This window comes from Engraulis encrasicolus, chromosome 17 (genome assembly GCF_034702125.1).
Source record: "Engraulis encrasicolus isolate BLACKSEA-1 chromosome 17, IST_EnEncr_1.0, whole genome shotgun sequence".
Classification (NCBI taxonomy): domain Eukaryota; kingdom Metazoa; phylum Chordata; class Actinopteri; order Clupeiformes; family Engraulidae; genus Engraulis; species Engraulis encrasicolus.
The window spans coordinates 32,717,818-32,734,164 of record NC_085873.1 but is presented as its reverse complement, the minus strand read 5'-3'; the positions used below and the strand labels follow the sequence as shown (position 1 = coordinate 32,734,164).

The 16,347-nt window shown below is 41.0% G+C and overlaps 1 protein-coding gene across 1 annotated transcript in view; it reads left to right on the top strand.

The window, feature by feature from the left end:
* LOC134466994 (transcription elongation regulator 1-like protein) overlaps positions 1-16,347 on the top strand; it is a 205,130-nt gene that overhangs the window by 186,112 nt on the left and 2,671 nt on the right. The window contains exons 8-12 of the mRNA XM_063220924.1: positions 1,120-1,208; positions 3,283-3,371; positions 8,532-8,683; positions 10,100-10,175; positions 11,466-11,604. Of these exons, the coding sequence (XP_063076994.1) occupies positions 1,120-1,208; positions 3,283-3,371; positions 8,532-8,683; positions 10,100-10,175; positions 11,466-11,604 (545 nt within the window). The remainder of the gene's footprint in view (positions 1-1,119; positions 1,209-3,282; positions 3,372-8,531; positions 8,684-10,099; positions 10,176-11,465; positions 11,605-16,347) is intronic.

The following is a 16,347-nucleotide window of genomic DNA, read 5'->3' as shown; positions in this document are numbered from 1 at the left end:
AAAAAGGTACTGCAACTATGCTGCTCATTGAAAGTGGGTTGCCTATTGCCAAATTAGATCTTTTCATGACAGTTTACTAAGTAATAAACTAATATTTTCTAGTATGGCCCAAGTACAGTAATTTTTGCTGCTAAAAATGTCTATTTCTGGAAATTCAAAATGGTGCACCATGGAGAAGATCCCCCCTTTCATCTATGAAAATTGCAATTTTCCCAGTCATTATGAATACATAGAATTTGATGGTGGTGGTAAATATTCATGAAAAAGGTAACATTAGTGAATGGGCAGCATGAATTCTGGAAATAAACAAATACAAATCTTACACAGTGCACCTTTAATGTCTGCCATTCAGGTGATGTACGTACGTAGTTCAGCAGAAGGAAACCTGGAGCTGCAGTTTTGAAACGTGTGCTGAGTTTACGTTCAAGGGTTTACACCTACTTAACACATAATGAGCTGCTGATTGGTAGAGCAGCAGAGTGCTGAGAGGGCTCTAATTAGACTTGAATGATCCTTCTCGACACCTTGCTAAATGAGCATGTCATTTCCGATGAAGCGCTAGGACAGAAATGCGCTCTTGCTGTACCATATGGGAAACACACGGGGGGAAACACTCCTCTTACCCACCCCAACACACACACACACACACACACACACACACACACACACACACACACACATGCAGGCACACACACACACACACACACGTGCGCGCGCACACAAAGCATGAGCGGAGGGAAGAGGGGTATTGTCTTATTAACAAGATGGATTAGTGTTGACTTCTCACATTAACAACATACACACGCATGCTAATGGAATCCCCCAAGTATGTCATAAGCGTGTCTGCTCTTCTCCAAGTATGTCATAAGCGTATCGGCTATTCTCCAAGTATGTAATAAGCGTTTTAACAAAGGATGGCTGGTAGCTCAAGAAGTTGCCGTGTCTTCACACGTATATTGGGTGCTCTTGGATGAAGGGGGTCAGTCCATTCAACTAAAAAGGATAATCCAGGCAACTCCAAGTAAATAACGAGGAAGTGAATTAAAAAGCCTTAATTAATAACTCATAGACCACACATGTCATAAGCAGGTCTTCTGGTTCTTCTCCCTCTACTTGCAGGTAGGAAGCTGAGGCTGGATCTGGGGAAGCGTCCGTGTAGAAGAGCGCTGGTGCTGCATGCAGACCAGAAGATGGAAGACAAAACAGTGGTAACAGTGGTGTGTAATCCTCCCTCTCCACCGTGTCCTTAGCACACTGGTTCCCAAACTGGGGGTCGGGACCCCTTAGGGGGTGTCATGGAGGTACTGAAGGGGGGGTCATGGACAAAAAGGGACATTGCATAGAAATGGTAAATCCACAGGTTAGCATCTAACAGCTGACATAAGTCCATAAATTGATTAATAGCAGTATTCACTTGTATGCTTAATAGATGTATTTGCTGTTCTATTCATGGAAAATCTAGTAATATTAAGGGACAAAAATGCCTTAGGCTGCTATTGCCAGGCTAAGACTATGGTGGGTGGGGAGGGGTCGTGAACATATTCCAAAGTCCAAAATAAAAGGGGGTCCCTGCTGAATAAGTTTGGGAACCACTGCTGCCTTAGCATTTATCTTGACTTTTTAGCCTTATCTAGTCAGCAGCAGAGTGAAAGCAATACGATCATTTTACATGCCCAAGTTGTTCAGATTTCTTTTGCTTACTCAGATGGTTGCACAAGGGCACCTTCAGGGTTTTGTATGCAGTGGAAAATCAAATGGGGTTTCATTAAAGGATTGTCTGAAGTTTAGTCCAATGAGGTTTAATAATTACTTCCTTATCAATATTCCAGAATAAAAAACGACTTTTAGGTAACTGCATTATTTAGAGAATTGCCAATTGGAATATAATTTAAAAACCTGTTCTGTAATTCATTACAAAGGAAATGCCAGACTACCCCAATGGCATAACATTCTTACCTCCCACACACATACACAATCTCACAGACACAGACACACACACACACACAATCTCTCTCTCTCACACACACACACACACACACACACACACACACACACACACACACACACACACACACACACACACACGCACATACACACACACACACACACACACACACACACACACACACACACACACACACACACACACACACACACACACACACACACACACACACACACACACACACACACTGCAGGCTTGCATAGAGAATCAGAGATAGTGATGGGGGTGGTCATGCATTACAAGAATAATTGCTGCCTCTCTGTCTTTTTCAGTGATTGTGTGTGTGTGTGTGTGTGTGTGTGTGTGTGTGTGTGTGTGTGTGTGTGTGTGTGTGTGTGTGTGTGTGTGCGTGTGCATGTGCATGTGTGTGCGTGCATGTGTGCGTGCGTGCGCATGGGTGCGTGTGGCTGCATACGTACATACTGTACATGCGTGTGCGTGTTTTTGTGTGTTTGCTTGGATCTGGGTGTGTGGGAGGTGATCTTCTGAACAATTTATCACAGAGTAATCTCTTTTGTGTATTTTGTCTATCGGCCTAGTGCGCTGTTTGAAAGTAAAAGTTAATTGAATGCTCAGACAGCAAACACATCGCCTCAGGACGTGCACTTAGGGGATATGACACACAACAATAACCTTCTCTGTCTGTGTTAAACTGTCTAATGGGTGTTCTGCGCTGGCTGTCTTTATGCATACACACAAATATTACATGTTTGTTTACCAAAGCATGGAGTCAGGTTCCTTTAATTTTAGCATAAGAGTGCATGAGTGCAAAACGTCTGCCAAGTGTCCCCATTTGTCATGGCATCTGTCATAACAGTGAGATCATTTTGTGCACTCGTGTGGATTGTAAAGTCGTTATTATCTTCGGCGTCTTTGTTGTGTCTTGAAATCAATAACTGCATGTACAGGAGTGTAGAGCTCAATAAATACACACAATATGGGTATCGATCGCAGCACAGTTTGATTTTTTTTTTAATCATCCAGACAATATCAGTCGTATTCTGTTGACATTCCACTTCATCTCACACGAGAATGGTATGCCAGCTTAAAAAAAAAGAAAAGAAAATATGATTGAATGACCCAGACATTGTATGATGCAGACACTTTGTACCAGACTGCACACAGCACAGGTTTCGAACGAATGCTATGACCAATTTTAGGTTGTGCTACTTTTGTGACTTTTTTTCCCCCTTAGAGTGAGATCTTTTTTAAGAGTGTGTCTTTGAGCGGTCGGTGCCATCTAACCCCCCTTCCCTCCGTTTGACTCGTGTGTGCAGGAGCAGCCCTTCAAGCTGGGCCTAGAGGAGCAGCGTGCCCCTAACGTCCAGCGGCCTGTGGCCTCCACACCTGTTCCTGGATCCCCCTGGTCAGTGGCAAGGGGCTCAGACCTCGTCTCTCTTCTTAATTAACTTCTAACTGTGTGTGTGTGTGTGTGTGTGTGTGTGTGTGTGTGTGTGTGTGTGTGTGTGTGTGTGTGTGTGTGTGTGTGTGTGTGTGTGTGTGTGTGTGTGTGTGTTGGGTGATTCACTCTTCTTTGATCTGAAGGGCAAACCTCCACAAGTCTCCCAGGAGAAAAGGACCAGCATTAGCAGTCCAATATTGAGCAGCACAGTACATAAGACTCCAGGGAGAGAAGAACAGCATTATCAGTCCAATATAGAGCAGCACAGCACATTGGGGATAAATAAAGTAGAATAAATATCACATCTGAGGGGCATTTTATCTGACTGACTCATAGACTCAAGCATCAGTTATTTAGCAGCTGGACCGGCTGTGGGAAGAAGTTGTTTGGGAGATGTGTGAGGCTTGATGCTTCAGTAACTTGTTCTAAGTGGATGAAGACAGGGCCGGATTATCCATAAGGGCCAGTGGCACAGTGTCTAGGGGCACCAACCATTTACAGCCAGTTAGGGGCACCACAAGATGCAAACATTACAAATATTGTTCATTAAGGGGGCACCTGCAAGGTGTAGTGTCCGGGGTACGGCAGTGTCTTAATATGGTCCTGGACGAAGCAAGAGCAGGGGATAGGCAGGATGGCTTGATGCCTTAAGAGCAAGGAGTAGGCAGGATGGTTAGATGCCTCTTTAATGTTGCCTTGGGCCTTGTGTGGATGGATGGATGGAGGATGGCACAAGTCTGAGCTAACAATTAGTTTTTGGCCAATTTCTTCTATGGTCAATTAATATTATAGTTTCTCCTCATTCTTCCAATTATTGGTTGCATTTTTTTCTTCATTTACAAATAACCGTGTTAAGCTGGGCTTACACTGTGCGACTTTTGCCCCGATTTTGCCCCGATTTGGCACTCGCACGACTTTTTGAGAGTCGGGCCGATTTCTTGCTCAATCGCAGGTCAATCGTGAGTCTCGCATCGTGCAGTGTACATGGGGTAACAACAAGCGATTTCGCCTCACGATCGTGCAATCACAGGGTCGCAAGAAAATCAAAACGGTTTGAAATTCTTGTCGTGGCTCGTGCGTAAATCGCACAGTTAAAGCAGCGCTACGTCCCGATTTGACACTTCACATGCACAAATTAATAGGGCCGTGCAATTCGCTGTTGAGCGCGACCTCATCTCCACCTCAGGTGCGCATGTTCCCTCCTTTGCAGATCGGGGAAACATGCCTGTCGCGTCGTACAGTGGAAGCATTTTGCTCGCATCCGACTGTCGACTCGTGTAGTGTGAGGACGTGAGTCGTGAGCTGAGAACTTTTAAACAGTGAAATTCCATCGTGCAGTGAGAGCAGATGCTTAAGACCCACGAGTGAAAATATCGCACAGTGTATGCTCGGCTTTACTTTGTGCAAACAAGAACAAATGATGAGGTTAATGGCTATTTAAATGTATTCATAATCCTTGTGCCTAACAAGATGTTATACTGCTATTCCATTTTTCACATCAGTTAAAATCATATCATAGTTGTAACCGCATCTGATGCAACTGATGTGCCAATGTCGTACCCTATAGAAACTGTCACACTTTTTTTTAAAACAAAACGGTACAGAAGGTACCAATCTGGCAACACATGCAGCTGAAGAGGAGTTAGTGTGGTAAAAGTGTAAATGAAATGTCACCACTGGTTTGTCATGGCAGGTATGAAGACGTTTTAAAACAGGCCTCCTCTGATGTGCTGTGCGTGCTCGTGAATGTGCCGAGGATGGAGTGTTGTTCCATGCCAAGAGTAAAATGTGGAACAGTAGTGGGATAAAACACTCACAGCCAGAGAGAGAGAGAGAGAGAGAGAGAGAGAGAGAGAGAGTGCGTGCGTGCGTGCGTGTATCCTCCCTTCAGATGTCCTGAGTAATCTGAAAATGGGGTGCTCCAGTTGTCTCTCTCTGCAATGCTAAGATGTAACAGTTTTCTCTCGGCTTGATTTGTATCGGAATAACTAATCCAATTTAATTCAATCCAGTCCCCTGCCATGCATAGACTTTCCCCATAGACTTGTGCCTTATAGATGTGTGTAGCGTCCCTGCTTGGCTAAATGGATGAGGCATGGAAAGGGGTTGACTGCCAGAATTCATTGTAATATCTATCAAATGTTCTATGTATACATGTAGTTTACAGACATCAGCTTCTTATACAGATGTCAGCTTCCTATTTATATGCATAGCTGTATCTGTTTGATGGATACACACAAATCCAGAGGCTTTTGGATGGTAGTATCTATCTGTGTATTATGACCATGTTGCTGGTGAAAACAACACACAGTACACCCTGCTCCTGTGAGATTGGAATCTGCTGGTAAGGAGACCTTGGCTGGTTGCCGTGACATGGGCATTACTCCAAAGACCTAGAGTGTTGGGGTTAATACCACCCAACCTTGTAACCGGCTGGTGTTTGTTACCTTCATCCTGTAAGGCTTTTTGGTAAATACAGACCTAGACTACAGCATCAGTCTGAGACAGTGATGGCTGACCTGGATATGGAAGTTACAGTACCCAGTAAACAGCTGAAAATGTAGCCCAGATATGCTTACACATGCTGAAAAAATAGAGGAACACACACATTGCAACTCTGAACGGAGCTTAGGTGCATTTTATTTCTCCAAATGTACATTTCAAAAGTAAAAGTGTGGTGGTAGCTGACCGGCTATATCTTTGGAAACCATGCAGGGGAGAGAAAATGAATGTTAATAAAACCTGTGGCTTGGGATTCACCCATTCTTGAAAGAGCTATTTCCTGTTGATGATTTAACACTGCCCAACAAAAAGTGCATTTCACATTGGATTTTTTTCAAGAGGTTTAGCTTGACATAAGACAAGGTCTTCAGATGTGAGCAACTGAATAAGTAAATTTGTTTAGAGAAAAACAACACTCTCGACTACAATTCTTGCATTCCCTTTATTTATCAGACGCTGAAGATGGCTTAGGCCGAAATGTCTGTCTAGATGGTCATGCTATTTTTATAAATAAATTCAATATTTGCAGTGGAGAACGGCTTTTCTCTGAACATTCCATATCGGAATGGACAGGCATTTGGGCATGTTAGAATGCTTAATCAATTTGTTACCCTGGGTCATGCCATTTTAACCATGAAACTGAGTATAAAAACAATGATGAGGAATTATTTTCTATTTTGAGAACACAATCTAAATATAAATGCCGCATTCAACCATGTAGTTTGTTTGTGTAATAAGAAGCAATGTCATGGGCTTTCTAAGCAAGTTAGGAGATGAATTAAGGGCTTTGCAGATAATGAGGTGGGCTGCTGTGACCTAATGGTTAGGGAGTTCATCTTTGGAGCAGAGGGTTGCAGGTTCGAATCACACACACACACACACACACACACACACATTCACTAACAACCATCCACAGTCAAATAGGTTTCATTTTTCCCCCCTGTGTTGAGGACTTTCGAATTTTGTATCTTGCTCAAAGGCATGGCACTTTTGCACACCTCTGTAATTTGGCTAGTGTGTAGGATACTACACCGGTGAGCTTGTCATTCAAGTGTAGAAAGGATCCCGCACACTGTCCATTCTAAAGACGCGGAAAAGCTTACTGGTGAAGTGGACACTGTTCCTTCCAAAAAGACCAAGGAAATGATTGTGGAGTTTAGGAAGAAACAGCCGAAGCATCACAAACCCCTCTCCATCGGGTCAGAGGTGGTGGAGAGAGTCAGTACTTTCAAATTTCTGGGAGTGACCCTGGCGGAGGACCTGTCCTGGGGCACTCACATCGCCTCTGCTGTTGGGAAGGCCCAGCAGCGCCTTTTGTACCTGAGGAAGCTGAGGAGCTACCACATCCCCAGACCACTGCTGGTGAACTTTTACAACTGTGCCATCAGCAGTGTTCTGACCTATGGGTTCCTAGTGTGGTTCTCTAGCTCCTCCAAAGCAGATCAACAGGCACTCCAGCGTGTGGTGAAAACAGCAGGGAAAATCACTGGAATGCCTCTCCCGGAGATTAGTACCATCTACACCACACGCTGTCTACGGAGAGTGCAGAACATCCTGCGTGACAGCCACCATCCTGCCTATCATTTGTTCCAACGGCTACCCTCAGGTAGAAGGTACAGGTCCCTTACGAGCCGCACTAAAAGACTGACCAACAGCGTTTACCACCAGGCCAATAGACTTTTGAATTTGCAGGACTGCTGAGGAACATTACTGTCTTAAATGTTATCCATCTATCCTTTGGACATTTCTGTGTGTGGGTGTGTGTGTTGTGTGTGTGTGTGTGTGTGTGTGTGTGTGCGCGTGCGCGCGCGTGTTTGAGAGAAAGAGAGGGGTCGGGTGTCGAGTATTATGCACTTAATCTCTGCTGCACTTTAAGTGGGATGGGGGGGCTGGGGGGGTCAAGCACTGCAACCTTTTTTTTTTGCACTTTACTTGGAAACCTGCTGCTACTAAGTTTTGTACCCCAAACACAATTTCGTTGCCTTTTTGACAATGACAATAAATGCTTGAATCCTTGAATCCTTGAATCTTTTTTACACTAGGAATTCTGGAGCCTTAGGTGATACAGACTGGAAGGTTTTAGGGCTTGGGGGCCTCTACCCCCCCCCCCATTTTTTTTTTCATTTTCACTGACGTGTGCCTTCATTCCACAGGGGCACTGGTACTCTCTTTGTGCCGAACAGCTCAGCATACTGTACAGCGGACGTACTGTAGTGCATCTAGTTAGACACACTGCACCACGTAGCATTATTCAGTGCATCTAGTTAGCTCTGCTTCCTCTACTCCCCACGGACAGGCCTGCAGTTACATCATTGCGTGGAACGGAAGAATTGTTGCAGCTTAAAAACAAACAAAAGCCAATTAGAGGAGTGTGTATGCAGCTATAGCAGAATTTCTCTGTTGTAACTGTTATCCAAATGTTAACTTCCTGACGTCATTACTTGTACAGCACTGCACTGGGGTGAACTTTCGACACACTTTGTGTGTTAAATTCTGTGTGTGGATTAGTGCTTCGTAAGATTGCCTTAGATGAGTGAGGAATTTAGAGACAGAGGAAAACAGTTAAATATTTTTGCTTCATTCATGCCTATGGGGTAAATTACTACACATCTACCCTTGCAGGTGTGTCGTGTGGACGGGTGATGACAGGGTGTTCTTCTTCAATCCCACGATGCAACTGTCTGTCTGGGAGCGGCCCATGGATCTAAAGGATCGTGGAGACCTGGAGAGGATAATGGAGGATCCGCCGCACAAACGCAAGAAAGACTCATCAAGTAAACCTCATCACTAATCTGCATTTTATGGTCACGGTGTCAGACCACCAGTGTTGTATACTGTTGTATATCACATTTGTATATATAAAATGCCAATGCATTGACTTAACTGCAGAATTTATGAAAACCTAATACGTTAATGGAGGCATTTACTTTCGTTGAAGTCAACAAAACCAATTCATGAAACTTGCCTGCAAACGACTTAGAAGCCTCACAGATTAGCTAAGCAGAATTTGTCACGTGTGACTGGCTTTGTAAATATTAAATTAGCAGAGATCTTGTTGGGATGTTATTATCCGCTTCACTTGATCTCCCCGAAGGTTGTTCATCTCTATCGATTTAGCCTGTTTGAAGATTACACATTGATGACCTTAAGCAGTCAGACCTCACAGATCAAACAATCCATTCCGGTTTTATAAGCTTCATTGCTGGCACTATGCAGCACAGGATTTGACTGATGACGATGTGTGCTCAGTCATTTTAGGAAGAAATATGCTTAATCCCATGTGCTGCTCTGGGGTCAAGTGACGGCAATTATCTTCAGACTGCAATATGTTCAGCAGCATATGGCAATATTTTAACAGAAAATCACTCCAGTAGTCATATGTTGTATGTTTTGTGCTCTTCTATTTGAACATGCACATACAAGTCAGTAACTTGGGGGGAAAAATATCTAAATATGTATAATAATACACATTATTTTCTTTCCCACATCAAAAGGTCTGAAATCATTGTGTTTATACCTACTGTAGTTTGACCTTTGCCCTTGTGTATTTATCCACTGAAATTACATTTGGTCCCAAAGACACTCAAGTGGATGAGATAACACTTAATCAGTTGGTGCATGGAAAGTCATAAAAAGTTGGAATACCTGCATCCTTGTTGTAATTTATAATATATTATAATAATATATAATAATATTGCACCTACCGCCATGCAGGACCTATATCAAGAGAGCAGAGGCAGTGTGTGTGATACAATATGAGAAATTGTTCACATTTAGCTAAATTTGAAGCTTCAAAAGCACACAAGGCGTTTACTGTTTGGGTGAAACCAAACACACTCCGCTACTGCTTTGTTAAGGTTTTGTTAAGGTGTTGTTGTTTGATAGTTAATTATTTGAATTGTTTATTTGAAACATCCTACTGTAATAGAGAATGAGATATGTTATTGGGGGTATATTTTGGGGGAGGGGGTGCTTGGGGAAAAATGTTAACGAAAATGAGACTTGAGTTAATATTTATCTGATCAAATAAAAATTGGTGGACTCTTAGGACATTGTGCTTGGTGTATCTTGGTTGGTAAAATGGTCTGTACTGGTCTGTAACTGGAAACATATCTGTAATCATGCTGCTGTAACTAAAAATGAACATGTAGGCACCTCCTACATAACCCCTTGTATCTGTTTTGTAATAGAAGATGGCTTGACTTCTCCATCTGCTGATGACAATGATGAGGACGATGAGCACAACTCCAAAACCAAAAGGAACAAGTAAGATAATGTCTTCTCCTTTTTAAGTAGCATTAGCTATGTTTACATGGCTGTTGTTGATCTGATTACCAATGAAATAACTATACTCTACTATATTGGAATACAAGAATCACACATAAACACCCTGACCTAAAAATATATGTCTTATTAAAATAATAAATTGTATTGTAACGGGCGATGTAGTCTGTTCCGGTTGTCAGATATAAGGTTTTATTTTTAACATAGGTGTGACTATTTGTACGACTACTTGCGAACTGTGTGAAACAGATTATTCAAACATTTTGTGTCACTTTTGTAATAAACACTGCATTCAGATCAGACGATCGTATTAGGTCTATTCTGATCAGGGAAAACATGTCCATGTAAACCTATTGTTAACTCCATTGGATCAAAACCAAGCAAGTGTCTGCGAAAATGTTAGTTGAGCATGCTCTGCAAGTCACGGCAGAGACCTAGATTCTCATGATCGTGGTTGAGCTTTGAGCCAGTCCTTTGTACAATTTTGTCCTATTTAAGATACAGGGGTTGCTGTTATTTGATGTCTGAAGGTCTCATATAATTTGACAAAGAATTCAGTTTAATTCACCCAAATCCTCTATCCCATGGCGTCCTGTGTGGTGGTCCTCGACATCTGCTGTCTGCAGTAACATGTAACAATTTTCTGTGAAGCTGCGATTAATGTTTTAAAAGCAAGACCTTTGAAGTGAATCACTTTCCAGTAAGAAATTCACACTAAATATAGACTACATATGTGTACAAAAACATCTTTGGCATGGAATAGATGTGTGATGTATATGTACACAGAGGTCCCTTGGAATTTGAGAAGGCTCACACTTCAAAACAAGTTGGTCCCAGAGCATTAATTTTAAAGAAAGTTGTTTACATTATTGATAAAGTGGTTTCTCTGGTCTTACTCGTTAGCAAATCTGACATTGTTGGACTAACATTGATGTGGAAACGTCTGGTGTACCAAAGAGAGAATGATTAGTAATGCATGTTTAAGTTCATGGTTGTTGGCAGGTAATTCCCCACAGCAATATGCAGGGTGGCCCAAAACCTACACGGCACGATTGAAATGCATGGACCTTAGATTGTTAAACCAATACATAATATCAATGTAAATAGATAACGAGTACAAATATAGTGGTTGTTAGCATTTTGGCATGTAGGTTAATATCTTTGGACACCAGAGGGTTTTTGTTGTTAAACAACAAAAAGTGGGTAAGTATAATTTCTTTGGACTCTACAAATGTTAAAATACTGTATTATTCTCTCTTCTTCTCTTCACAGGGTAGAGGAACCTGGGGACAGTGGATTAAATGGCATTGGAAAGGAGTTGGGGACCCTCAGTGGAACATCATCGAGTCACATGATCCTCCCCTTGGAGCTCCGCAAAGCACACTTCAGAGACATGCTGCTCGAGAGAGGGGTACGTGTGCAGAACTTGCTACAGCTTACTGAAGTCACCAACTCTCAGCAAAAGAGGAAGCTACAAGTGCACCACCTCACCATGCATGTCATGTAAAATGAGAATGGGTGGAAATCGATGTGTCGATTCTATTGCTGCCGTGGACATCTTGATAGCTAGGCCTACATGTATATTAAAAATGTTGGCCTACAAAAGCTAATCAGAAAATGCGCCCTTTATAGATTGTGAGCACACAAGAATTAGTCAAAATCTGTTCATCTGGTTCAGGGGTCCCCAACCTTTCTGGGTCTGAGGGTCACCAAGGGCTACCCGAGGGCTACCGAGGGCTACTGAGGGCTACCCGAGGGTTTCTGAGGACTACCCAAGGGCTACTGAGGACTACCCGAGGGCTACTTTTGTTCAAAATCCTCTATTGTTGTCTTGGCATTATTTTCAAATCACTCTATTATTGAATGATAATTTACTTATAGCACTGATTCCTGAGAGTTTGGCAAAGACATGTCCCAGCAGTAAAGTGCTAATTCTGTTGAAAATAAACTACATTTTCATGAACAAAATGAATCCATGTAATGACCAAGGGGTCTGTTACACAAATGTACAGTTGTTTGAAATATTTAAATGTAATTTGATTACTTTTCATGCATACAGTATAAACCTGCCCACCCCCTGTAAAAACAGCTGTCCTAAGGACCGACATCAACATTCCAATTGAATTAAAATACAAAAAACACTGATGGAATTCAAAAATATCACCATGATGTGGAAGACCATATTGAAGTGGTTCTACAGATATGCAGATAGTGCGTGTAAAACAATATTCACTATTATTTTCTGATTGCTCAAAATCTGTCCAGCATATTAGTCACCACCGTCAGATTTTAAAAAAAAAAGACAATTTAATCAGGTATGCACAAGTTCATTGTCATTCCTGAGGACCCCTTTTCAAACCTTTAGCTCTACTGCATACTTCACCATCACTGAAGCTCCTGTAAGTTTACTATTTTCTCCTCAATTTCTTAATTTGTTTGGACACTGGTGCTGTCCCAACCATAAACTGTCAACACCGTCGGGGGTTTTCATAGTCTTATATTGCATTAATGTTTATTAATATATACTTTTTCAGAAGCAGTATGAAGCACTTAAGAAGCAGAGCGAAAAGGAAATGGCTAATAAGAACAAACAATGCATAATGTGTAAAAGAGTGGGTTTTTTTGTCTCACACCGTCAGATGTCACCACCGTCAGATTTTGTTCCGCTCATCATCTTGTTCCATATTTCATTAAATTGTGCCGGTTAATGAAACATTACCAGACATATAAGTAGTAATTGTGATCCAAACTTATACTCTAGCCTCAACTGAGGTGCATTTGGAGGGTTTTTAGTCACAAAACCTGACGGTGGTGACATCTGATGGAGTTCACAAAAAACATGTGTTTTACATGTTTTTGACACTTTTGAAGAATATGCTTACAATAAATATCCACAATTATGTTGAATTGTTGAAGCAATTCACTTTAATACACTAAACGTATTTTGTTACTTGCAATTCTGCATGGTGCTGTTGATAAAACCAGGAAAGAGCCTATTTTATGAAAAATGTAAAACATGGGGAGCTTGCCAATACATTTGCTGCACAGCCAAGACCTTAGTCTATGATAATACACCTCTATATTTTGGATCTGAACAACTTAAACCTGTTTTTCCCAAATTTTCAAGAATCAGTGACTTACTTCCCAGAGAATCTAACTCATGAAGAAAAAAACACACGCACAAACATACTGTGCACACACACGCCGTTGACTTGAGAGTGCTACTTGTTTTGCTAAATGTATGTAATAATTAGGCCACTTTCGCCACCCTCAGATTACTGTCACCACCGTCAGTTCTTAAGTCACCACCGTAGGAAGGAGTTTTGGAAATTTTGAAATGAATGTGCTTACAACATTTTCTTTAGGAGTTGTTGAATTATTAAAGTAATAGCAAATGTAAGCCTACATGAATATTTGTGAAATAACAAAAAATTGTTTGTTCTATTTAGGCGTTAAGTAAGCATTGTATGACGGTACTCATTTCAAAATTAGACCACATGGAACAGTATTAAAATAGAACAAAAGTGAATTTTCAACATTCAAAGGCATATATGTGAACCTAAAAATACACATAATCGCTTAAAAACTCCAGATACATATGCAACCAAATCAATACAATTTTAATTGCGTTTAATTGTATCTGACGGTGTTGACAAAAAACAAGGTAAGATCTGAGAAAAACCTGATTTCTGAAAAAAGTTAAAAATGGGGAGATTGGCCTTGTGCATTTCTGAAAAGCCAAGACCTTAGTCTTCGAGGATATACCATAATGTTTTGTAATTCACTTAGTTTTTTTCTTTCAATATTACAACCTGTTTTAGCCACTTTCTCAAGAATCAGTGATAGGTTATAAAGAATAAATAATCTCATATTTAAATCAAGAAAAGCATTAACTGTGACTAAAATATGGTAGTCACTGTTTATTAACATCCTTGGTGTGCACCCCAGAAGCTCCTTGGGGGCTACCTGTCGCCCGGGCACAATGTTGGTGAGACCTGATTCTGGGGTCCATTTCTCGATTCTTGTCATTGCTAACCGTCTTAAGAACGTCTTCAGACGTAACACCATTCCCTTGGATTTAATGGTGAGCGTCGCTGTCGAGAGAGAGAGTTGAGTCGCTCTTACGAAGGACGTTGCTAGGCCTACCGTCGTTAGCAAAGATGCTTTCGAGAATGCCACCCCTGATTGAATGATGTAGCGGAACCAAAACAAAAATCTGTAATGACATAGTACACATTTACAGGTGAATGACCAGGGAACAGTACACACATACATCCATGTACAGTACACACGTACAGGTGAATGACCAGAGAACAGTAGACAGCTACAGCCATGTACAGTACACCCCTACAGCCGGATGACCAGGGAAGAGTATGCCTGAGGCTCCTTCAGCCTAATGGAAGCTGATACTATCATGGTGTTATTATGCTGCAATGGTGTTATTGACTAGATTTAATACACACTGTTGCATAATTCATAGTGGTGTTAACAATATGTGATGCGATCTGGGAAAACCCTTCACATGGTGGGATTTTACATTTTTGAGATATCGTTACCATTTGAAAGTCAATTTCAAGCTCTTTCCAAAGGTGTTTTCGTTATTTTCATATCTTGTCTCTATCAAATGTTATACTTACCCAAAGTCAACTTAGTCGTTTGGAGGAATTCTGAGAAAAAACACTCTAAAGGTTGGGTATGGAGATTGTGGCCAGAGGAGGTATTACAACTACACAAGGCAATTGTGGCCACAGTGAGTATTGCAACTATGCAAGGCGATTGTGGCCACAGTGAGTATTGCAACTATGCAAGGTGATTGTGGCCAGAGAAGGTATTGCAACTTAGGAAAATGTGAGGTTGAGTATGGAGGATTGTGGCCAGAGTAGGTATTGCAACTATTTTTTTCTTTGATTTATTTACGTAATGTGTTTAGTTTTGAGTTTGAGTCAAAGAAACAACTAAGGAAACAAAAAATCCTTGTTTCAACACAGCATGGATAGCACATTATTATGGATAATTATTATGATCATAGTAATTATTATTAATAATATTATAGTTCTTGGGATACTGCATAATTGAGCCATTCTAAGTACTTGGGACACTCTAATCTCCAATGGAGACATTATTATGGTTAGCTTTTCATTCAGTTCTTGATTATCATTATCATCTTTCGTTTATTAGTTTGTAAGATTGTAATCCACATCAACACAATATAATGTTCCTAAACTTCCGCTGTGCAATAATTGACTTCTTTGTACAACTATAATTCAGCATAGTCCTAGTGACTATATAAGCAGGAAACTAGCTGTTCCTTTGGCAGATAGTTTTCTAGAATATGGACCAGTAATACAATTTGGAAGCAGTGTAGCCTCCTGATACGATGCTCCGGATGCCTCACTGATGGTGGGAGATACCGGCAGGACAGTTTTTTGGTCAAGGTACCTCTTAAAGATTAGTCTCCTCCTTCTGTATTGTCTCTAGTTGAATTCTGCTCTCATCCATGACCATAGCACAGCCCCACCCCCCTAACCATTACCCTAACTGAAGTAGGTCATCATAGAACTAGGATCCGCCCCCAGTCCCACACCATAATTGGATTAGTTAGAGTAAGGGATATGTCCAATGGAGTGATTTGCAATTAAGTGGGACTCTCGGATTGCCTCAAGCCTGTTACTTACTTTGGATTTGGTGTAACATACATTAACAAGATGGTTTGTATATAACGAAAGTATAATTCAGATTTTCAACTGGGCCTAACCTTGAAGGGTCACTAGGCTTAATTACTGCTCTTTCAATCATTAGAGAATCATAACTTCTCAGAAAAATAAGTCCCAGAAGCAATACCTGAATGAAAGCAAAATTTAAAGAATTCATTAATCTCATTTATTTATCTTCAAAATCTTACATTTGTAATCCAGTGGCACTACTTCTGAGGACGACAAAACACTGGAAAAAAATATTGTTTAATGTAACACACCAAGAGTAGGCCTAGCACATTGCACTTGGTTTTGATATTCAGATTATTATTATTATTATTATTATTATTATTATTATTATTATTATTATTATTATTATTATTATTATTATTATTATTATAGTAAATAACAGAAGGCTACTCATCAAACACTACCTACCACATGCCTGTTAATTCGGCTGT